At 36.8% G+C, this 26070-nt stretch overlaps 2 protein-coding genes across 6 annotated transcripts in view; both read left to right on the forward strand.

Annotated features, from left to right (window-relative positions):
* Positions 1-4650, forward strand: part of acot7 (acyl-CoA thioesterase 7) — a 72143-nt gene extending 67493 nt beyond the window's left edge. For 3 of the 4 annotated variants that reach the window (XM_053503158.1, XM_053503155.1, XM_053503156.1), the window contains one exon: positions 3771-4650. In XM_053503158.1, coding sequence (XP_053359133.1) covers positions 3771-3869 — 99 coding nt within the window. In that variant the 3' untranslated portion in view covers positions 3870-4650. The remainder of the gene's footprint in view (positions 1-3770) is intronic. The other variant, XM_053503157.1, reaches the window with a different exon arrangement.
* Positions 4651-16613: 11963 nt separating this feature from the next.
* Positions 16614-26070, forward strand: part of LOC128530716 (probable G-protein coupled receptor 153) — a 49483-nt gene continuing 40026 nt past the window's right edge. For both annotated transcript variants that reach the window (XM_053504791.1, XM_053504790.1), the window contains exon 1: positions 16614-16901. The gene's annotated coding sequence lies outside the window, so the exon portion shown is untranslated. The remainder of the gene's footprint in view (positions 16902-26070) is intronic.

The raw sequence follows: 26070 nt of genomic DNA on the forward strand, positions 1-26070 counted from the left end.
CACTTAGTATTGATTGCTTGCCACCTCTATCTTGCCAGCTCGCTAATTCAATTTATATTTTGAATGAATCAAATCTTCGAGGCTGGTGTTTCACCTCCTCTATCAACGGTCATAAGCAATAGTGTCTCAATCTCTCTCTCTCTCTCTCTCTCACACACACACACACACACACACATATGCAATGTACTTGGTGCTGTGGTGCCTTCCTACTGTATAGTGGCCAGCATTTTACTTTTTTGGTGATTTTTGCTGCATTGGCTCTTCTGTGGGATTTCACAGGACGAGCTGACCTTTGGTCCACACAAGCATGGGTTAGCCATGGGTGCCCATGATCCTGTGCCCAGTTTACTGATATATAATTGATCTTCATTCATTTTCTATACTGCTTACCCTCCATTCATCACTTAATGCATTGCAAAGCAATGACACACAATCTGCACGTCTTTGGAAGAAGACCAGAGTACCCAGAGGAAAGCCGCCAAGCACGGGGAGAAGATGCAAACTTCACACAAATACAGTACACACACGACTCGAACCTGGACCCTGGAGGTGCGAGGCCACAGTGCCAACCACCATGTCACTCTTCCAACCACTATGTCACTGTATACTGTAATATTCAGTGTTATTCACCTGGAGGTCATGTTAGTGTTAGGCTTGATATATGCTTTTTAAATCACTACAACAAGCTGGTTATTGTAGTTACTGTAGGCTTTGTTCAAACCAGTCTGGCCATTACTGTATTTGTCAACCTCTCTCAACAAGAAATCTTTATTGTGTTTATTTTATTTTATAAATGAATAAGCCTGTGTAAACACTGTTACATAAAAAAAAATATGACGGGAACAGTCATACCAGAGTCAAAGTCGATGAGATAATTAGTTTGTTTGTTTGTTTGTTGCTTTGGTATACTGGGAAAGGGAGTACTTTTCCGATGAGCTTTGATATTAAAGGGGAGTTCACCTTTCTTCTGCTCCAGGCAACCAGCTTGGCAACCGCTAATCTCCTTTTGTTTAAAGTGCAAGCGCCTCCAGCAGTAATTCCCATGTTGACTCGCATTTGGCTGTACCCGATAAGGTTTCCGTGTATTCATTTGTTCTATTTTTGTGACAACATTTCACATACAATCTTTAAGGGGTTTCATGCTGCTTATCACACAGACTAGCTTTTTGTTCTGTCACTTTTATTTTGAAATAGAGATTCATTAATCAGGAGGTTGTTCTTGGCCACTGTCCTCATGCTTGATTTGTCATTGCACAGCTCTTTCCTCGAGGTTTCCTGCCATCTGCTACTGCTGCGCATGACTGCCCTGTGACCTATGGCCAATGATGAAAACATCCAAAGGGAACTAGGAGAAACTACTTTCCAGAATTAAGCAGTCTTGTTTCATCCTTTAGCTTGTGAAATGTCACTTTCACTTAAGGCTCACATATTTTAATATATATTTTTTAAGCAGTTAACACTGTTTTCTCAAAGTGTAAATTATCCCTCACATTATGTATGACAGCTAAATAGAGTTAGGTGGAGGGGAGGGGGAGGGGGAGGTGAAGGTGGGGCTGAACAACAAGATGGAGGGGAGGATCTTCTTATATGAGGTCATATCGGGGTGAGGATGGGGGGAATGTAACTGACTTGATTGAGCCCTGCCGATATAAAAACATGAAAAGGACAAAAAGCAGAGAATATTTTTCCACCCTCATGGTTCTTGTTAGACACTAAAGCAGCATTTAAATATTAATATGGGATCTTAATATAAAAAGACAATCATGCTTTGAATATTTAAAGATACAAATAATCAAAACTAAATGGACATGGGGCCTTTCCTCCAATAAAGTAATACGATTCTGTAAGTATCACACTTTTATTAAATATCCCAATTCGATATATATATATATATATATATATATATATATATATATATACTATTTATATATCGAATTGGGATATTTAATAAAAGTGTGATGCTTACAGAATCGTACTACAAATCAAATCAAGATATTTAAATAATATATCGTATCCTCTGGTCCCCAGTAATTTCCATTCTTTCAAAACAGTCAGTGATAGTATATGGTTAATCAATAACTTTATTGGAGGAAAGGCCCCATGTCCATTTAGTTTTAATTATTTGTATCTTTAAATATTCAAAGCATGATTGTCTTTTTATATTAAGATCCCATGTGACAAAATACTGTCATTGTCTTGTGTACTACATTGTACAGTATACTATTAATATCTTGTCTTCCAGTCTAATCTGGACTTCAGTGAGAAATCAGGCCATGTCCCCTCTCTCCATTTTAAACGATTTCCTCCATGGACATTTATACAGTCTAGAACATGGGTTTTGCTATTTATAAACCTTAACCGAAATATATTTAAAAAGAGTGCTACTCTTCAGTCTATCACCTCGCTTAAAAGGGACATATTCTGCAAAACTTGATTAATATTTAAATGCTGCTTCAGTGTCTAACAAGAACCATGGAGTTCTTGTGCCTGCCAACATGTGAGTAGTTTAGAGCGTGTCACCTGTAGGATAATAGAGGAACTGTAACATTTTACCACCTCAATTGCAGACATATATAAATTAAATAATTATAATAAAACTATTTGGGATGCATGAATTGCAACAGAACAGAATCAGGATACATCACTAAAAAAGTTTTCCCTATCTTTACTATTTAGAATTTATGAGGTTTCCTGATAATAAGGCACAGGTGGATGCAAGTACCACTCAGTGCACGTGCAAGACATTGCGAAATTGCAAACCAAACCTAGGCAAGATTCCAAACAACCCCACTGTTAACAGATCCAAGATAAAGAAATGCTAAAAACCCGGAACTTAAAACAAGACTCACCTGCAATATGTACCACATAACATGAAGAAAACTCAAAACATGTGCACGTGATTACATACATCCCTCTCCCCTTGACTAATGGGTGCTGCAGTCCTGCTCTAACCGATGATTCAAAGATGTGGATTCCGCTTGAGTGCTTGTTTCACTGTAAAATATGCTCAATGGCAGAAGTCCACATGAGTAATTTTACATCTTAGTGGAACAACGAGAAAAGTCTTGCTATGCATAATGGAGCGTGGATCAGATTTAGTGGGAACGATCAGGCATGTGCATAAAACATCCATGCTGAGTTTGTTTTTCAAAGCGAGATCCAAACCACTATCCAAAACACTAAAAATTCCTGAAATGGCTTTGTGGTATGATTATATCCTGGTATTTCAGTTTTTCATTGTTAGGAAATCTGAAATATTTCTACCACTAACAGTATAGCAAAATATAAAATTTCAGCACATCATTTTGATCTTTCAGCCTGTTTACACAAAGCTGTATAATACAGTATATATTGTACTCTGAATATACAGTTGTAGTATTATCAGGGGTTATTTATTAATAGATCTTAGATTTTAATGGCGATTCCTTGCTTTTGTGTGTCTCAGATTGTCAAACTTTTAATTTGCATTTGTTATGATGACAGGTCTGGATTTTGGGTGTCAAACCTTTAAGCATGTAAAGTATAATCATATATTACATCCAGGTATAAAGCTTCATCCTGATTATAATTGCAGCCAGCACTTTTTCCATCAGCTTGATTTAGAAATATGTCATGAGCTGACCTTCAAATGATGTGTTACCGGAAACCTTACTGTCTGTGAGAATGTACTAAAAGTAGTCATTTCTCTCTCTCTCTCTCTCTCTCTCTCTCTCTCTCTTTCTCTCTCTCTATCTCTCTCTCCCTCTCTCTTTCCTTCTCTCTGGCTGCAGCTGGAAACTGAAGAGGAACAGAAGCGTTTTGAGGAAGGAAAACTGCGATATCTTCAAAACAAGGCAAAGAGAGTGGCGGAGAAGGAGCAGAAGCAATAATGGCCCTAATGTACAAGCGTAATCTGGTCCTGTAGCGCAATATTTCCGTAGAACATTGTTCAAGGTTTTAGTTGTAAACAACGCTTACACTAATTGTAGCAGAGATCATAAAAAAGGGAAGAAAATGTAACATGAATCCTGTGTTTCATGTTTGTTGTTTCACTGCTGCATACCAAAGTACCCTGTGTATGTAGATATTCAAGTATTATATCATGTAAATCATATTTTATGTCTGGAGAGATCTATTTATGAAATGCTTCGATCATTCTGTGCGAGAATAAACGTGATGCACTAATAAAAAAACGTGTGTGAGTCTGTCCGTAATACAATTTGTAACAAGGGAAATGGCAATCCGACTGATGAATAAGAAATAAAATGGAACAGTATGTGCTGTTGTACGACAATAATCGACGAAGGTGGTGTGATGTGGCATGAGTGTACTGTTTGTTTCAAACAGAATTATGTTTTCTATTTATTGAGGAAATTATATTACAGGTTTATCTTGTGTAATGCTGTGATAAAGGTTTACCTGCCAAGTCGATGTTAGGCGGCTAGCTACAGTACATTATGGCTCACCTATAATATGCAATCCCTAACCAAAAAAGTGCTTTTAACTAACTCCTAGAATACAATATATATCTGTGCCATTAGAAAAGAGAAACTTCATACATTTGATAAAGGTCATTTAGTACATTCAGGCCATCAGCTGACTTCATTATATTGCCACATAACGTTGCTGAGCCTAGACCTGATTGACTGAAGCAACCGCAGATCATATCAACGCCTCCAGAGTTCCAATTTAATCCTGTGAGTTCTTGTGGCATTGTGTGCATACAGAAATACTCTTATATTTTTTCCCAATAAATGTAGCTGCGATATCTATTGTCCATTTATTTATGACTTTACCAAGTGTTTAAGTGATCTTTGATCACATATTTCTTTTTTTCTATCCACATTGTTGATCAGCTCTATCTTTCTGGTTTTTACTTATGCATCGGGCAGTACATAAACCAATTCATAGTTGTTTTGTTTGCTTAATGTAGGAAAATAATTTGACATTTTTTAATCGTTTTTTTTTTGTGGGCCAAGTAGTATATTATTAGATATAAAATGATTGTATATATGTATAAGACACCGACTGACCAATCACTGTGCCATAAATACTGTAATTCATTCTCTCTTTTTTTTATATATCCCAATAACTTACCCACACACTCGCTCATTGTCTATACCGCTTTATCCTGTCTATAAGGTCACAGGGGGCTTGGAGCCTATCCCAGAAGACTATGGACACGAGGTGGGGTACACCCTGGACAGGGTGCCAATCAATCGCAAGGCACACACACGCACACACTCATTTACACACTACGGGCAATTTGAAATGTCAGTTAGCCTAATCTGCATGTGTTTGGACTGTGAGAGGAAACTGAAGTACCGGCAGGAAACCCACCAAGCACGGGGAGAACATGCAAGCTCCATGCGCACAGACACAGAGGCGTTCAAAGGAACAGTGATAACTACTAAGCCGTTCTATTTTTTATTCCTTAAATATAGAATGTAAGCTCAAAATTTATTGTTCAAATAGCTTTCTATTTTAATAATTTCTAAAAGATTTGTTTATGTTATTCCTGCTTAATTTGGAACAGTGAATTATACTGAAAAAGAAATATACACCAGACCAAAATCTTCACACCATTTAGTGTTTTTAAGATATCCACCATGAATTCCAAATCAAACAAGAACACTAAACCCAAAATATCTAGACACAAGCATTAACTAGACAAAGGGTCGAAGGTTAATAAACATGAACATTTAAACCAGTGGCACATGGAAGCACATGTACAGAGCATGATGATTAGGTCAGGGAATATACAGATATTTAGTGGATAGTTTGTTTCCAGAAAATGTAAGCAGATGCTAATACCAATATGCTAATAATACACCTTGACACTGTTATGTGTAATCAAGTAATGCAGTAATTATGCTTCCCTAAAAAGGCGCATCTGTCCACAAGGAATGAATTAACTTAATCATTTATTACCTGCATGAATGTGAAGAAGTGAAGTCCCACGTAGCAATTAACCGTTTTTGATGAAAGACTTCAGATGCTGCTGTATACGATGAGTAAAGATGAAGGAGAGTTCTAAGGACGGTCTGAAAGCTACACTGCGACAATTTCTGCTTTCGAACACAGAAAGAAAGCTGAGTTCCCGCTCGAACAATCTAACCAGCTAGCACAGCGTTACTGAATTTACTACCGTAAAAAAGTCATACTGAAGAGAAGCATTAACCTTTTCATGAAACCATTTAAAGTTTGTCCTCACTTAGCATTTTGATCCTATTTAGATGTACATGGTGGTGGTCCAGAGGACCTCAAGCACAGTACAGTGATAATCAAAACATTTTAAAAATCTGAATAAAATGGGTCGTTCCAGACATTGTTCAGAAGAATACAGTAGCGTACTTTGATTCAAAAAGTTGATTAGAGATGGGAAAACTTACAAAGAAGTGCAGGAAATGATAGGCTGCTCTGCTAAAATGATATCAATTGCTTTGAAATGGAGACTAACACCAGAAAGACGTGGAAGAAAATGGAAAACTACCATTTGCATGGATCAAAGACGAACAAAACTGGCAAAGAGTCAACCAATGATCAATTCCAGTATGGTAGGTCAAAGAACATCTAAAGTCACCTGTTACTATTAGAAAACGGTTATGTGAAGCCAAGTTATCAGCAAGAAGCCCCCGCAAAGTCTCATTGTTGAAAAAGGACATGTGCTAAAGAGGTTACAGTTCGCCAAAGAACACATTGACTGGCCTAAAGCAAGATTGTTCTTTTTGGGTCTAGCGGCTGCAGACAGTTTGTCAGGCGACCCCCAAACACTGAATTCAAGCCACTGTACACTGTGAAGACAGTGAAGCATGGAGACACAAGCATCATGATATGGGGATGCTACTCGTACTATGGTGTTGGGCCAATTTATCACATTTCAGGGATCATGTGATAGGTGTTTCAACAAGACAACAACCCCAAACACACCAGTAAGGGAGCAGCATCTTGGTTCCAGACCAACAAGATTAACATTATGGAGTGGCCAGCCCAATCCCCACACCTTAATCCAGTAGAAAACTTGTGGCCTGTCATTAAAAAAAGCTGTTTCTGTTGCAGAGGCATTGTGGCGTGTAGTACAATTGTCTTGGGCTGGAATACCTGTTCAAAGGTGCCAGAAGTTGGTTGACTCCACAGATGGGAAGCAGTTCTCATAAACTATGGTTAGACAACTAAATATTAGTTCAGAGATGCACAAGAAAGGTTAAACTTGAAACATTTTTGTTTAAACTGTAAATTCATCACTTTGTAAAGATGAATGACACTGCTATTTTTTTTAACAGACTAATATTTGTTTTTGTTCTTCACTTTCTGTATATTAATAATACATTTAGCAGATTTTTGTTCATGTTGTAATTCAGAATAGAATGGGCAGGGTGTCCAATGCATTTGTGTGATTTAAATTAAAAGTTATTATATGGATATGGAGCTTTATTCACTTTTTTCAACACACTATATATACTGTACAGCAAAAAAAAAGAAACGTCCCTTTTTCAGGACTGTGTATTTCAACAATAATGTTGTAAAAATCCAAATAACTTTACAGATCTTTATTGTAAAGGGTTTAAACAATGTTTTTCATGCATGTTCAATTAACCATAATCAATTAATTAACATGCACCTGTGGAATGGTCATTAAGACCTTAACAGCTTACAGAAAGTAGACATTTAAGGTCACAGTTTTAAAAACGCAGGACACTAAAGAGACTTGTCTACCGACTGTGAAAAACACCCAAAGAAAGATGCCCAGGGTCCCTGCTCATCTGCGTGAACGTGCATTAGGCATGCTGCAGGGAGGCATGAGGACTGCTGATGTGGCTACGGCAATAAATCGCCATGTCCGCACTGTGAGACGCCTAAGACAGCGCTACAGGGAGACAGTGGAAGACCACGTGTAACAACACCTGCACAGGATCGGTACATCCGAATATCACACCTGCGTGACAGGTACAGGATGGCCACAACAACTGCCCGAGTCACACCAGGAACACACAATCCCTCCATCAGTGCTCAGACTGTCCGCAATAGGCAGTCCATGAGGAGGAGATGCACTGCAGTACTTCAAGCAGCTGGTGGCCACACCAGATACTGACTGGTACTTTTGATTTTGAGCCTCCCTTCATTCAGGGACACATTGTGAAACATTTTTAGTTTATGTCTTATGGTGTTGACTCTTTTAGTGTTCATACAAATATTTACACGTTAAGTTTATTGAAAGTAAAAACAGTTGAAAGTCAGAGGACGTTTCTTTTTTTGCTAAGTGTATATGCTAATATGATGGTGTGCACACTTGCTGGTGTGTGTTAACGTGAGGGCTTCAGACTTCAAACTGCTTTTTGTATTTGGGATTTGGATATGTCAGATAACAAAACACATAACACGCAATAATAACAAAAGTTATTATTACTTTTATAAACTTTAAATTTTACCACTAGTACCAGAATATGGAAATGACATCGCAAAACTATAGAACTCTCAGAATGAGCATCATATTATGATTTTTTGGTCATAGAAACAACTGAAAACAACCAGAAAAAACTTTTCATATGTATCTGTGCTGTTTCTTTACCTACTGTATGTGACCTATTTTACAATTTTTTGCTCAGTCATGTTCGGGTACTCGTACTACAATTCAGTCCATCATATTGCCCATTTAGTGCTGAAAAAAAGGATAGGACACTCTTTACTGCACAATCCTGAACCCTACGTTTATTTAAAAACAGCAAAACTAATAATGGCTAAAATGAGTTCCTGGGGTGCCAGTGTTTCAGACATGAACAGATGTGGGAGTTTGATCATGGCTACGGCGTGCTGAGAAAACTTTTTACCTTTATGCTATTTAATCGCTAGTAAAACACTGGGATAACTGCTTAGTGTAGCATTGGATCACTAAGAGAAATATAGGGAGTTTTTACTCTTATCTCTGTGTTCTGTTATTCTGCACTATTAAAAGTTCCCGTTTGACTTAAAACTCCCCAGTACGCTCTATCACAAATGTATATTAAAAGCCTAAAATGGAAATTTAAGCTAGGTTAACTTGTTCAAGTTTGATAAATATTGTACATCTTATGCATATTCATTTATATCAGTTTTTAACATTATTTATAAAGATTATTACACAATTTAAATTTAACAAGCCATGTGTATTGCCATTTATTTAAATGCTGGCTCTGTTTAATTATCAAAGTGCAATTATAATATTGTAAAAGCAAATATTGGAAATTGTAGAACATTGAAATTTGTCTTTTCTGCTCATCTCTTTCTTTTTGTTATTGCTCAAAATTACACACCTACTCCTTAGCCTATTTTGCCCACAGATGACAGCAATTACATATAATAACGTAATTATAGTATTTTCAGGATACTGAAACCCATGATCTGAACCATTTGTGTCATTGCTGATAAGCATGTATTTTTCTATATCTTTAAATAGAGCATCTCCAAAGGGAAGGGGGGAAAACAATTATTTCATCCTGGAGTGAACTTTATGATACTGTCACAAGATTGGACAAGAGTGATGAAAATAAACAGTTTGAGACACACTGGGTTGACAAGGTTAATATAAAAGCCAGCATTGTTCCTCTAGTCAAATGAAGCAGGCTGCAATGATCTTCATTTGTATGGCAGCACTTTGCAGTTTGAGTTCAAAATCTGCATGTGCGTTACATGTAAAAGATAAAAAGAGCAAAACAGCATGTTTATATTAAGGCATGTTAGAGAACCAGTGGAAATCACAACTAAATTAACTATGGATTCATGGTACTGTAATTAGGAGAACAAGTCAAATGCTATGCCTAGGCCAATAAAATCAAGTATTTTTAAAAAATTACAACATGATAATTAGTACTATGAAATGTCTTGAGACACCACTCATTTTTTCATTATTCAATTATGTGAAATCAATGAAATGTAAAAAAATGTTTACTGAGACTGCACAGTACCTAAAGATACAATTTTTAAAATTGCTTGTTTATGTACATCCTCAGCAGCAACCTCATTTCCCCTCTCATCTGTTCCAAACACTCTGCATTCAGCATCACCAGTATGTTAATCACTGACCTGATCATCTGTAATCATATGCACCTGTTTCTCACCTTAAACTTATTGATGCTTAACAAACAAAAAAGATTCCTCTAAAACTGGTCAGGTACAGGGACTAGACTGAAAACGAGAGCCAAAAAGTCCATCAGATAGCCTTGAGAACTATTCCTCAGGACTACATAAAAATGTATGGATTTTTCGAAAGCCAAATATGAAAATTAAGGGTTGCCCAAGACTTTTGAACTGTACTGTATTCTAGACCAAAGCTAAACCATAAGACTGTCATAACATTTTAGGACTATACTATACATATATTTAGGACTATACAGATTTATAGTCAATGCAGAACCTAATAAGCAGCCATTATAGCCAACGAGCTTTCCGTTTTCTATCGGTAATAAACATTAGCTACATTCACATTACAAGACTGATTCAAGTCAATTCAGATTTTTTTCAGGTCAAATTTGCATTTCATGATAATGCACATTCATTTATATTAACATTTAAGCATTTGGCAGACACCTTTATCTTATTATACATTTGAGCAGTGGAGGGTTAAGGGCCTTGCTCAAGGGCCCAAAAGGGACAACTTTTTGGTCGTGGGATTTAAACCTACTGTAGGACCTTCCGAGCCGTAGTCCAATGCCTTAACCACTTGTAATTATGATTACTGTAAACACAAGTGACTTGTATCTGATTCTAACGTGGACGCAAGCATGTGCACTTTTATACATCTTTGTTTGCGCCACCTGGGATAAAACATGAAGTCACATGAATTCCAATCTGCCCGTTCTCATTCATGTCACATGACCATGTATTAGATGTACGGTATATATCCGATCTACAGTAGGGCCACATACGAACGATGTTTTTCGGATGTGAAAACCATTTCAAAACATTTCAAAAACAGCCATAAAAAAGCAGATCTGTGTCAAATTGGGATATACATTTAAACTGAGTCACATCAGGCTGGTAATGTGAACACAGCCATTAAAACATTATTTGATACATCCGTGTATCAATGTTCTTATTAAAAAAAGAAAAAACTTAGATATCATTGTTTTTTTGTTGACGTTGAAGTGATTGGTCGCTTTACATCTCAGGGAGCCCTCATGTCTGTCTGACTCGTCCTGGTGCCCCACTTCTGATTGGAGATCTCATCGCATTGATGCCCACATGGTCTCCCTGGGATGCGTGTGGTGACTGGGGACTGATCCACTTTCCGCGAAGATGGTCCTGTTCTCGGCTTATGCAGACAGCTGTTCTCTGAGGACTTGTGACTCCATTTTAACTTAAACACATCTTCTGTTATACTGACCTTCCAGTCTCACACAGTATGATGCAGACCAATCCCTGGTATCCGTCTTACCCAAATGAGTCTGGTTCCTCTCAAGGTTTCTTCCTATTACCATCTCAGAGAGTTTTTCCTTGCCACTGTCGTCGTCTTCGTCGGCTTGCTCATCAGGGACAGTCTTATCATTTTGATTCATACACATTCATATTTCATACAAACTTAAATAATTCTTTTGAGTGTGTAAAGCTGCTTTGCGACAATGTTAATTGTTAAAAGTTGCAGTTCATCAATGTTAATAGTGCAGGACAATAATGACAGTTTGCTGAACAAATCCTCTGTTACACACATAGATACATAATTACTTACTGTATGTTCTTTGCTGTGTTTTTTTTCTACAAACTTTAACAAAATCCTAGAGCTATAATTATTGACCTTACTAACAGTTAATAAAATGGAAGATAATTCGTTATTGATTATGATAACCTCCTAAGACTTGAACTTTACTGATGTGCCTTGTTGGGCAAAAGCATTATACCCAACAGTCCTCATGTGACGATTGTACTGTACATGGATATATACACAAGTTAAGCCTTTATTTGTCACACATAAATTACCATAGAGTGAAATGATTTCTTTGCATACCCACAGCACAGGTCAGCCATAATACAGCACCTCTGAAGCAGCCAGGGTTAAGGACTAACAGTGGCAGCTTGGTGGAGCTGGGGTTTGAACCACTGACCCCACTGAGCTTCCAATGTCATCGGGAGAAAACAGCATGTGATGACATACAGGTCACAAGACGTTAAAACTGTGTAACTTTTACAGATGTACACATTTGCTCTCATCCAGAACGACGAGAAGTGCTTTGATGTTTCCACCATTGGAAGGATCCTTAAACTGGGTTACAAAGTTCCATCAGTCAAAAAACGTTTTTTTTTTAACCTCTGTAAACCCAAGTATTGAAGGAACAGATAGGTCTGAAGTGGTCATTTGTTGTCTTTATAAAGATTATATCAATATTAGTTCATTGATTAGACATCCCCTTCTCATACAACATATACCATGAAACATGCCAGGCTTAACACTCACACAGACTTTTGTCTTACTGTCCTAGTCCAAATGTCATAAGTACTAATGAAGCCAATTAAGGCGTAATCTCAGTAAAATAAAACCTTGTGGGAACCAAAAATATAAGGTCCAGATATACAGTATGTCCCCATAATGTTAAAACTATTATATACATGTATCAGTTGATCAGTTGTTTCCCACCAAGATACAGGTATAGTTCAAATTTTGAGTTCTTCTTCTTCTCTCTCTCTCTCTCTCTCTCTCTCTCTCTCTCTCTGTTTGTGTGTGTTTGTTCATCTGTACACCCTGTTCTACTTCTAAGCTTCCAAAATGTTCCCAAGTGCACCAGCAGTTGGAAGCAGTTGTCTTTTTTTCAGATTTCATTTCTAGGCCTTTGCGGTTCATCATTTTCACCCAATCCATGAGAAACTGATTTATCTAAGCTATTTGCCTCTACAGTATATTAGTCTCCACGTTAAATCAGTGTCATCTCTAGCATGTTCTAGAATTAATGAGAAACAATTTCTCACTTGAATACAAGAACAATCACAAGTCCTTAAGCAATAGCATTCTTACTGGCACATTCACATAGCACAAAATGGTACGTTGAATCGCACCTGATGACACGACTATGGTTCACTAGATGCCCTTGAACTGGAACACTAGGGTCACCTTTAATGCTTTACACTGTACTACTGCCTGATGTAAATGTCCTACATTCCCGCCTCTTAGTGATAATTATAGCCCTGAAATTCCGCGTAAGGAGGCATAAGCTAAAGATTTAGCTGTACTGTAATACCATCCAGCCAAATCATTACAGCACTAATGGCTTCTCATTTTTCCTCCGCTGTGTTGTCAGCTTTTTGGAAACTGCACTGTTAGCATTTTTCCCTCGTGCACCAATATTATGTTCTAGAAACAATACTCTGTTCTGTGTTCAGTTTGTTGCCATTTAATATTGCTAATGATTTTTTTTATTATGATGAATAAATAATTAGCGTATTATATATAATAGGCTATAATTTTTATTGTGGCTTAATAAGAATAAAACACAGTCTCATTTCCAATTACTATACTATTTAAGGTCCTAAAATGAGCTTTATTTTTAAATCAGTTGGTATAAACAAAGAATATGTGTGAAAATGGGCAAACAAATTTGCTGACGCACAACAAGCACATTTATACAGTAAAAGCGGAATTGAATATATTATGCCTGTGGGCAGCAAAGGCTAGACTGATCCCAGAGAAAAACCAATTCAGCATACATTATTGAAAAAAACAGCAACTCAATTAAGGCAAAGGCTTCCACATCCCATGCCATTGAATATGCCGGGCAAACAATACCGATCCATGGAGGCCCCACCCAGCATCCCACAACACTTAAAGAATCCGCTGCCAACACACCGGTGCCAGACACCACAGCACATTCACAGAGGTCTTGTAGAGTCATGCCCCAAGGGTCCAGAGCCACATCACGATATCGGGCATAATGTTTTATGTTTTAATGTTATGGCTGATCAGTTTATATATACATACTGTATGCCCTATATATATATATATATATATATATATATATATATATATATATATATATATATATATATATATATAGGGCATACAGTATGTATATATAAACTTATATGTATATATAAAATATATATATATATATATATATATATATATATATATATATATATATATATATATATATATATTTACACACAATATACAATAGGCTGTACATTTACAGTACCCATTCAATTTTTTTTAACATATTACATTAACATAAGTATAATGTTCACTTGTATTGGTTATTACTAACATATTAACCAAATTAAAGTATTGGTTAAAAAGGAGCCATCTAACCCTGGAAAAAAATGACCATAAGATGTTTTTCAATCTCAGTTGCCCTGAGACTGAGAGTTTGGACCTACTGTACTGTAGCCTCAGTTTCCCGTTCATTGCTGACAGGTCTGAAACCAGATGTGATCTTTTGCTGTGGGGGCCCTTCTACCTTAACATTTAGCATTCTGAGTTATTGTATGATTTGATGCATTGTGGAGCTGCTACATGTTTGACTTCTCAGTTATGTGCATGAATGATCAGCGTTCTTTATATGAATGATGCAGAACCCATTAATACGAGTGGAACATATTTGTGTGAATCACGATGGACGGGCTGCTATTATGTAACAGCCTGCTTGTGCAAGCACACTTCTGGAACTGCCGTCTTCCCTACCACTGACTTTCGTTCTTACATATTATATTTAAAAAAATTAAGTAAGAAATAAAACCTGATGGGGTGTGCTTTTATTGATTTTTTTAACAAAATCACAACCACAATAGTAAACAGTATAAATCTGACAGAAGAGCAATTTGCCAATGATTTTTATTTACATTTTTATAATGTAATGCATACCACCATACATCTAATAATTTTGTATGTATATACAAGGAACATCAAGTTATTACAGTATTTCCTGAGCAATTAGTGTTAATTCAACAAATTTAATAATAATAATAATAATAATTATAATAATAAGTGATCTTAGTTTCTGCTGAGCATTGCTTCAAGATGTTTAAAGTACACTCTGATACTCTTTATGTAGCATGCTCTCAGTCATTCTTCAGAACTGGGGACGCTGATGAAGATGCGGGACCCTCATTCATATGCTGCCAAATATTGACGCAAAGCTGAGTGCTAGTTCACATCCCTAATAAAATTTTAAATTTGATTAAATTGGACAGGCTCAACACCCCAACCCCCTCATTCCCTGAATAAATTATATACCCATACTGTCTAAATTGTATTTATTTATTTATTTAGGTGTATATTTAAAACGAAAAATCTGTGGCTGGATGAAGCGCATTCATGAAATGTAACATGAGCATCCCTATCCTGAAGTAAAAGAATATGACAGAGGAATTTCTTATTTCACATTGACTAATTCTTATAGCTGTAATGTGTGATTACTAATTACTCCATTAAAAAGGCCCTGAAGATGACTTTAACACGAAGGGGCTTGAAATTAGTCCTAAAGACATCCTGCTGTCCTATTTGTGTGTACCGGGCAGTTTTTACTGTCTAATCAAAGTGATGCAACAGAAATTTATTCCTTAAATCTGTACAAATCTTCTTATCTGCACGTATATTGCGCTTCCATAGATTAGCTTCCAAAGCTTTGACTTCCATGTGAATATCATCAATAATATCATCACTCAGTAGAACTGCTAAACATGTGACATTATTTTTAAGTAAACATATTTAATGTGTTTCAGGGTAATGTTTTCACTTAAATTATAGATATATTTATCCTTGATAAGTGCAGGCAATTTTGGGAAATTAAATGTAATTTTTGGAAACCAGTCCAGTACTAAAAATTGTTATTAGAAGATCATTAGAGGCAGCAGGGTTCGAAGAGTTTGTATGTTCTCCCTGTGCTTGGTGGTTTCCCTCCGGGTGCTCTCCTTTCCTCCAACAGTCGAAAGACATGCCCATCTATCCATCTAGGAATTTTTGTAGTCCAACTAGGGACCATGGAGGCTAATTGTGACCATTGCATTTATTCCCATTTTACGACCGTGGTACAGTAGGACCTCTGCTCGAGTTTCACATGCACATTCACACACTCTAGGCAATTTGTCTAATTCGCATTTCTTTGGACTGTGAAAGAAAACCGGTGTACCCGGAGAAAACCCACCACGCACAGGAGAACATGCAAACTCCATGCACACATACCGAGATGAAGATCAAACCAACAGTGCTAACATAAGCCACCTTGCTGCCTAATAAATAAGGATAAGGTTAATTGCCATTCACAAATTGTCCATAGTATGTGCATGTGTGTTTTTGTGCCCTGCTATGGATTGACACTCTGTCCAGGGTGTACCTCGCCTTGCGCCTGGGATTCTCTCCAGGCCCCTGCGAACCTGTACAGGACAAGCATATAGAAAAATTAATAAATATTATCAGTCAGCTGGCGAAGATCTCTGTTGTCTTGCTGTAGTTTACCTGTTCTGTTTTGCCCTAAAGAGTGATATAACTTTCTGAGAACCTTTCTTCGGTTAATATAGAGTGAAATGCAAAAACGCAAAGACATGCTCGAAAATGCAGGAGGCAAAGAAAAGTACAAAATGTCAGAGAGGAAGTTGGCGTTGTGGCTTCAGCAGCATCTGTTCCTGCTCCATTCATTCCCTCCTCCTAGTGCTGAGCCTCAATGGGCGGCGTGAGGAGGCTGCGCGCGCGCGCCCGACCACCACCACCACCACTGCCACAAGCACCACGTCGACACGTTTAACTTCGCCCATGCGTGGCTTTGCATGCACACCATTTCCATTCCACACTCGTTTTTGATGGGAATGTCTCTAATCCTGTGCGATGATAAAGGACGCGCCATGTTTCTTTATCTGACGGCTTTATCCGTGTGTTCAGAATCGCACGCGCCAACTCTGTGGACATACTGACAACAGCGCGAGCCCCTGGAGCAGCTTTTGGGGAATAACGACGACATTTATTTAAGGTAGGTTAGAGATACAAAGATATACAGATGCACAGATCTCCGGTATGCTTTTTATTTTTTTATACACTATATAAGATGAGGATGATGATGATAGTGATGATGATGGTCTATAACAGGGTGGTCCATCATGAATTATGATCATTACATGTAAAACGCCAGCGTGACATGTTGTTAATGTTCATGTTTGCACTAGATTCAATACGAAGTCGTTCCCCAAACCGGTACTAGACCAAAGTGCGCTTGTGAATGAGAGAGATGCGGGCAGAATACACGGCTAACGGGGCTGCGTCCCGAACTGCACACTCCTGTACTATATCCTAGCATCCTATAATAGTACGCCGCATACGGTAACTATGGCAACCTACTATTTTGAGACTTGAATGTAGTACGCGGTCCTGACTGGACATAACCGAGATATTTATCTTTATCTTAAAGAACCAGACCCGTCCTTTTATCATAAATAATGTTCTTTATTTTTCTGTCTATACTTGTATTTTTATAATTTCTAGAAATCTAAAATTGTATTTTGTTACTTATCTAATTTTATTCTCGCCAAACCTAACAGAAGGGCAGCTAAAGTGCTAACAGTTTGAGACTCGAGTCTACATCTGTGCATCTCATTCTGCTCTCAGTTTAACTAATAATAATAATAATAATAATAACAACAACAACAACACAGAATTTACATCAATATAAACCAATAAATCAATTTAAATCAGATAAATTAAATAAAAGCTACAGGAAGAACAGGTTCTTTATGAGTGACTCATTTAAGTGAATCAATTACCTGAATCGGTTCACAAGCATTTTATTTTTTCCTAATAATGACTTAGGTAGGTTTTTTAAGGGGAAAAGTGTCTTAGGGTTATTTGGCTGGAGTTTATTAACGTATTTTTTTGTGTAATGAGTACCCACCCCCATTTCCACCCATGTATTACACCAAGCAAAGCCCCCAAGACTTGCCATGGTCCAGCTACATTTAACTAAAAGTGTAACAGTATGGGCGACCAGTGGCGTAGTTAGCACTGTTGCTTTGCACCTCCAGAGTCCGGGTTCGATTCCCCACCTCTGGGTCTGCATGAGTGGAGTTTGCATGTTCTACCTGAGGTTGGTGGGTTTTCTCCGGGTACTCCGGTTACCTCCCATAGTCCAAAGACCTGCAGGTTGGGCTAATAAATGTTTCCAAAATGCCTGTAATGTGTGTGTGTGCACTGTGATGGATTGGTAACCCATCCAGGGTGTACTCCAACTCGTGCCCTAAGTCCGCTGGGATAAGCTCCGGGTGGTAGAGACAATGATCTCTTATGGCATAATTATTATTATACATTTTTTAACCATCTAAAAAACATTTTTCAAATTTCTTTCAGCATAAATATAGTATCTCTCTATCTACATGAAATTAAATGCATAAAATGCTTTTTACGACTGTAAAGGTACAGCATAAATCCACTGCATTGTTTTTAAATATGAAATTATATGAAGTGTTTAGAATCATGTGATCATTATGTTTTAAACTATTTGGTTCATGTTGCAACGAGGTTCTCTTTGTTGCAGAATCTGTTACTATTTACTTACATCCTTCGTTTTCAATCGTGTTTACAACTAGTTTTAATGAGTATGGAGTTATTTTATAGACAAGTTTTACAATAAAATGTCCTAGCCCCACAAGCAAAAAGTAAAATATTAAAGAACTTAATTAGCAGAACCGAATAACTGGTCCTTTTTACTATGTTGTCACTATTTCTGTCATTTTTTTCCTAATGCACTTTTGCTTCTGAAACTCTTATGCCTCTATATTGATCCTGTTATAAATGTATTGGGAAAAAAGCAATACAATTTTCATTGGTCAATTGCAATTTAAAGTAGCACTTTCTCTGACCCACATCCACTCCCACACAGCACTGGGGCAGCAGAATACATCCTGATTTATGCGCATACAAGGAGCAGCATAATCTAACTTATATGAATATATACGTATATGAATCTTGACCTGCTGCAGGTCTAAAACATCTGTAGCATTTTCCTAAGCAAATCTGCTAATATATTTTATGCCGTGACAATATCCGATGTTGGCTGACATGACGCAGCTCTTGTAAGTAAACATAGAACACACACTGACCTTATCCTGTGACTCATGACTGTTTATGTGCCATAGGAACATTATCTGGATGAGTCTCTAGACAAAGATGCCACTACTGAATCAGTATTTGTTTTCAACTGATACTCAGACAACTGTATTCAGTGCTGAGCGGTAAAGGAATCTATCCATCCCTAGTTACCATGGCAATGACAAGTAACTAAGGATGGTAGCTAGGGATCAAGTTCTTACAAAATGTCACTAACATTCCCTGTAACGGGAAACATAAATGCCAAAGTAGAACAAAATGACACATCAACAGTGTTACTAAATTGGTGTCGAGATTTTTGTGGAAATACAGGCATGCTGTGTATGGGCATTTAAATGTACAAATTACTGACATCTTAAAGCACGAGACCTGGGAACAGGGCAGCACTTGGAGATTGTAGGGGTTTTATTTAATGAAGCACTTTATGTAGAGCTTAAGGCAGGCTGGTGAGGTACTTTTACTGTTTATTCCTGTTTTAAACAGCTGCAGCACAGCACGTATACAGCTGTTTCAACTTCAGCTACAATTCTTTGCTAATGCTCATAATGTTTGGTAAGATTAGATTCAAAAGTTAATTTGTAGTTAGATTTGTGATTGCGATGCCCATTTATAATAAAGTCATCAGTCATCTGTCACATTGATGAATATGTTGTTGTAAAGCTATTTTTACCTTTTAACATTGTTATTTCTGTTAGATGAAATTGAAAAATAAAAATCTTTTATTAGTTTTGAGCTAAAACTTGAGGAAAACTTTGAGGAAAACACTTGCCCTACAGTACACTGACAGGTTGGTTTATGATCATATTTTTACACCATTACAGCATTTAGACTTAATCAGGTTAGGGTTAGTCAGGTATTACAGTATGTTTATTAGAGTTGATTCAGTTACATGTCGTAATTTTTTTGTATGGCATTTCATGTCTCCAAATGATTTTTTAAACGCTTGCGTATGTATTGCATTTGACATGGTAAAATGTTGCAGTTCCTCTACAATCCTACAGGTGGTGGTCTTTAAACTACTCACACATTCGTTGCTAAGTTTAGAATTTTAACACAATCTGAAAAGAAATGTAATATCGAAGTGAGATATTTATAAAATCGTGATGCTTACAAAATTACAATACAAATCAAATTGAAATCGGCACCTACAGTAGGTATCATAATAATATCATATCGGGTGGTCCCTGGTGATTCCCATCCCTAATATTTTGGATATACAGCAACTGTACACTTACTGTACTTGTACGTGTACAACTGCATGTTTTTGTGATTACTCAATGAGCCAATCATGTGACAGAAGATACACGTCACATGTAACATCAACATAAAGAAAAAGAAATAGTTTTGATTTCATAGCAGTCTAGTCTGAGCTGTCAGGGGCAGAAAAGCATCTCAAATCTTGAACTGAATGGGCAACAAGAACAGAAAATCACATCAGGTTCCACTATTCACAGAAGGTCACAGATAAAATATCACCTGGTCTCTTTCCAATCTTTCCAAATCCAACAGCTGTCCAGTTTGTATTAGTTTATGCTTAAGATTTGTGTTCTTGGCTGACAGGATGGAACCTGGTCTGGCTTTCAGCCCATCCACCTCAAACCAAGGCCACAGCTTCTCCACAGTTTTATCAATGCACAACGCGTCGTTTTTTTTAGATGTACCTTATCTGCATACAATCAACAGATAATGTGATGTAGCCTAATATTCATCACAACAAGCTAAAATTTATGTTGATTGCAATCAAAGAAAAGTTTACAATCTTACAGAAGATAAACTTCGCAGCCACTACTGGAAGATTAAGGAGTTTTGAATTACTTTGCGCTGGGAAAATGACCTTGGGCTGGTGGATATGATGTGGCAGAATTTTAAAACCAACAAAAAGGTCAGCTGCTTTATAGTGAATTAGGTGGATTTTGAACTGTAATTAGGTTTGGGACTATGGAATTTGGCTATACGGCTAAAAAAACACGTGGGTCACTGAAACATAATGTTAGTTTACCCTGTTTAGTGCTTTGATTTTTTTTGTGTCTAGAAAATCCTCAAGCTTAGAACAGCTGGTGATCAGAGAGGTAAGACAAACTATTATAAGTAAGTCCTAAGTTGACTGTTACGGTATGTAGGTGACCCTACAGTACAGTAGGGTTAGAACCAAGCCAGAACAAAGGTTAAAGTTGGGTAGTTACTATTTCAGAGCATTAGAGATTCAGTCATGAGTAAAATCACAAGATTTGCAATATAAAGATTAGCAGTTTAGACAGTGTGTAATTTACCAAAGGCTTTAAAGTAGGGTCATTTTAAAAAATGGATGCTTCTGGAATTCCTGTTATCGACTTAACGTTGAATATTGACTTGCAATAAATGCGTATATTGGAACTAAAACTTTTCCCTGATTTATAGATTAGTTGATATTAGTTTTTTTTCTAACCAAGTGTAACTTTCAATGTTGAGTCATACAGTAATTGATGATAGAAAAGCAGATTAATTGAAAGGTTCACTTGCCACCAAAGCCACCTTGTTTTCCATCAGAGCCAGTCACCCCTAGCAGCTTTCTCAATGGTTTGCATTGTTCATCTGTATTGCTCATCTAATTTACCCGAACATTTGGAGGAAATTTAGATTTTAAAAATTTTCATGCATATTCGTTTAACTAATTAGCTCACTCAAGTTCTTGTTCTGGCCAGCTTATTTTGGATGTTAGGTTCGTAGTGCAATCCTCAATGCAGATTATTACATGTGCTATAAATAGTTACCCCAGCATTTCCTTAGTCCTGACATGCGAAAATGGCGTATATGTTATGGAGCTGTTCCGTGAAACCTAAGACGTATCAATTTTTTCATGACCAATGTTTCTGTATTGGAAATTGGAATGTGTGCACTTTGTACATATAAATATTTAATTATGTTTCAGTTTACTTGTATGGAGATCATAGGCTGATTTTCAACATTCATGAATTTGACCCCTAATGTAACTGGTATGATTTCAAGATTGGCTTATTGGAGAAATTGTAATTGTCGAAATAATACTCATTCATTCTCAAAATTTTGAAGTGTAGTTGTTAATTAAAAACCGTACAGTGCCTGGCCAAAAAAAGACAAAATAATTGGGTTGCATAAAATGGAAAAAAAAACAACTAAGGAGATTTGAAATTGCTGGAAGTGGGTTAAGGACCCTTTAACACATTATTAAAATCTGCAAGGATAGTGCTGAACTGTGAACTTTGTGGAAGGTAGTTGGTTAAAAAAAAAACATGAATAGAGATCACTTTAACATATGAATGGAAAAGTTAAGAAACGAAATTATTCTACAAATTCGTATTAGGTGCTGTGTAGGTAAATAGTGTAAGTTTGTAGACAGTTGTGGTATGTTGTGGAGTTGCGGGTGATGACATTGTAATTGTACATACATTCATAGGTTAATCAAAGCCAGTTCAAATGTAATTTAAGACATGTGACATCCAAGATTCAAGTAACCAAGAAGTGTCCATTTTTGCAAGCTCAGGGATGTGGGAAAGCCACTAAGGGTGTGTGGAGGCACAAAATTCATTCACAGGTCGTTGCCAAAACATGCAGCATAAATACGGACAGTTGATGCATTTAGACCTTCACACGCACATTTTGAAATAAAATGAATGGAGGCTAAGTAAACATTAGCTCTCTGGCCAAGCTTTTACTGCTGTGACTCTCATAGGGGCGTGTCCAAAACATCTGGATTTTTATGTCACATTCTGCTCAATCTTGTGTGCTCTGTTAATGAGTCTCATATGTGCAGCTAAGAACCTAAGCTCATACTGTAACATAACCTTCCAGTCATGACGCACTGGTCATTAATGTCAATTACTGCCATGCACCATACTTAAAATATTTGGGAAAATTTTCTGCTTCCTAAACCAGGGATTGCTTTTTACAAGCTAATATACAAATATGCTAGCTGCATACTAATACTGCATGCTAAATGTTTATTGCACCTCACATAATGGTGGTTTATGTCGAGTAACATATTCTATCATGTAGTGTTTTAAATGTGCTGTTTTAAATTTGATAGTCTAGTTTTAAGAAATACTGTGTGCATTCTGGCTAAAATATACATACATTTGATATATGTGTTAATTTCATAAATGTGTAGACATCACTATGGCACAGTGCATCAGCAACTAGTTTAGATCATACTCCTTTGTCATCTGTGCAAAATAGCTGTCAGCTATTCTTTCCCTCTGCAATCGAAAACACTAGAACAACCACCAGCAGGATTGTTGTTTTTCCATGATGCTATAACGCAATAATATAATATAATAATAAGTAATTTAGAGGTTTAAGGTAAGAAAGAAAGTGTGTTTTAATACAGTTTTAATAATATAATCAGTAATATTAGTATAATAACTAATTGACTAATCCCAGTAAAAATATTCAGTTAAGTTTTTCTAATTAATATTAATCGGTGCAGGTGCCTTATTTTAAATTAGATTATTAAATCTGGCACATAAATTCTGTCCAGACAGTTTTTGCGTGATGCTGTGACAAAATTGGCTGGACAGAAATCCAGACAAAAATTTTAATAAAGAGATAATTAAAAAAGCGAGTTCTGACGAACGTGCAGAAAAAAAACTTATTTTATTTACATGTTAATTTTATGGCTGATCAGTGTATATTTTATCAAAATAACATGGAAATGTTTTAACCTTGTTCAAGAGTAGTAGTTAGGTAGTTTACCAAAAGCCTACAAATGTCTTAACACGTGCTAGCAAGAATGTCGTGATTAGATTAAAAACAGAATCTTGCTTACACACTTCATGCACAAGTGACTTTTACGTCAGACGATAAGACAGAGACTGATGAGAATACTGATAGTTAAATTAATCATTTATTTCCCACTATAAATGTATTCATTGGTTAAAAAAATGGCAGGAAGTTTGTTTTTTCCCATACAGTAAGTAGGTGAAGTTAGGTATGGCACCTTTGAATCTTTACAGTAAATGTGATTTTCCCCTTATTGTACAGATCATGTAAAAATGTGTATGATTGTGATACATACAAAAGAGCAACATATTTCAGTTAGTACAAAATACTGTCAGCAATTCAACCCCTTAATATGCTTAAAGCTCAATAAGAGAGCGATGTTCCAGGATGTTAAACGGTTAAAAAGTTGGTGAAACATTAGGTCTAAATGCTCTACGCTGTTCTATGCCTTACAAGGAAAGCATTGGGACCTGAAATTAGTCTCTGACTTCCTTGATAAACATTTCTTTCTCATTGTGTTATTAGAACGCTCAAGCAAAGTGATTAGGATGTAATACAGACATGTTTGCAATTTGTTAGAAGATTAGTTCATGCAGTGGGTGATACTTATCACTGACAGCTAGGTGGAGAGGGTAAACAGGAAGCTAGACATCATGTAAACTCGGTGTATATATACAGTATATATATATATATAGTATTTATTTGATGTATACTTGGTGTACTGTATTTACGACAGACCGTCGTGTGTAATACACATAATAATCTATTAATAAATCAATGAGCTTAGTGTTATTATTACAGTGGGCACAAATAGCCATTTGTCGCTCATTATGTACATGCACAGGAAATGCATATACAAACACAGACAGTGAATCACCGCACATGAAGGAGACTGCCAACTTGACTGAGGGCGAGATTAATTTGCATGAAAATCCCACTAATCTCTGAAACACAGTCTGTTTTTTCTCCCTTACTGTCAGGACTGGCACTGCCCTGACCGTGCCTTTCTCGGATGTGCAGCCTGCTTTTTGTCACGGCTCCGCCAGACTCCTTTCCCTTTAATTTTGTTTTGGAAACTCACTTGACACTGCAATTATAAGCAAAGTGTTTCCACACGGCTTGCTGTCCCCCCCGTCGAACAGCGCTTCTCGTGATGCTCAGCAAACACAGACAGCAACATATCAACAGAAGCTCTCTCCTTAACGAGCCTGTAACGATCATCAAAAACCACAGGGTCTGTACAGGCTGCCATGCTTTGATGCAGTTTTGACTAGGGTGCAAGTCAGTCTCTTGCTCTTACTTTCCTGCTTTCACACGTGCACGGGCACACACATACACACATCGATGATGATGTTGAGTCATCTAGTGGGACAGGGCCTCCTTTCTGTTCTATAGCCATGAAGACCTCAGCTTTCTGGCAACACGCATTCATCTGTGAAAAAGGGAAGTAGGTCAGCATCACACCTCCGCTGCTCGGCTCACAAAGCTCAGAGACTGACTCGGCATGATGTGGGGAATCTGTCAAGATATATTGTGGCAGGCGAAGGCAGTGCTGAGAGTTTTTTTGTACCAGTCAAGAGGTCCATGACTTCTCCTCAGAGTGAAGAACAGTGTTTAGTTACAGTATATACTGTTAGTGAAAAACTGAATAAAAAAAATAACTAAACTAAAACAAAATTATAGAACTTTGGAAACCATAACGGTAACATAACATTACAGAATATAACATTTTATTACATTCACAATTCTGTTTGGTTATATGGTTTTGAATAACCTTCTATAACAGTAGCTCTAACAGCTCTATATGTTACACATGTTGTGAAAGTTTCTCTGATCATCATTTTTTGGAGAGGTCTTCAGATTTACTTTTTTTTTCCATTGTACACGAACGATATGAAGCCACAAATTTATTACCAGGACTGACAAAAGGCAATTAAAACATAAATATACTGTATATATAAAATATATAGACACTAATATAATGTTAATATTCCAGCTGAAATACAACTCCTATCATGCTTATGGCGCCCCTAAATTTACCATCTGTAGTTTTAAATGCAAATAAACTTTTAACCACCTCTACACATAGTTCTTTGTGAAAGTGCATTTTCCCAGCCAATCAAAACGCAGGAAATAAGACTTTTTTTTTCTAAAAAGGTGACTAGGTGGCAAGCCAGGGGAGAAGCTATGCAAATGATGTTCCCATTTTACCCTTCTTTACTGGAATAATGCCATACAAGGTTAGGAGTTAGAACACTTTGTTTAAACACATTTATGGAGAAAATAAAAAAAAATTTTTTTTTATTAAA

The sequence above is a fragment of the Clarias gariepinus genome, chromosome 9 (genome assembly GCF_024256425.1).
Source record: "Clarias gariepinus isolate MV-2021 ecotype Netherlands chromosome 9, CGAR_prim_01v2, whole genome shotgun sequence".
Taxonomy (NCBI): domain Eukaryota; kingdom Metazoa; phylum Chordata; class Actinopteri; order Siluriformes; family Clariidae; genus Clarias; species Clarias gariepinus.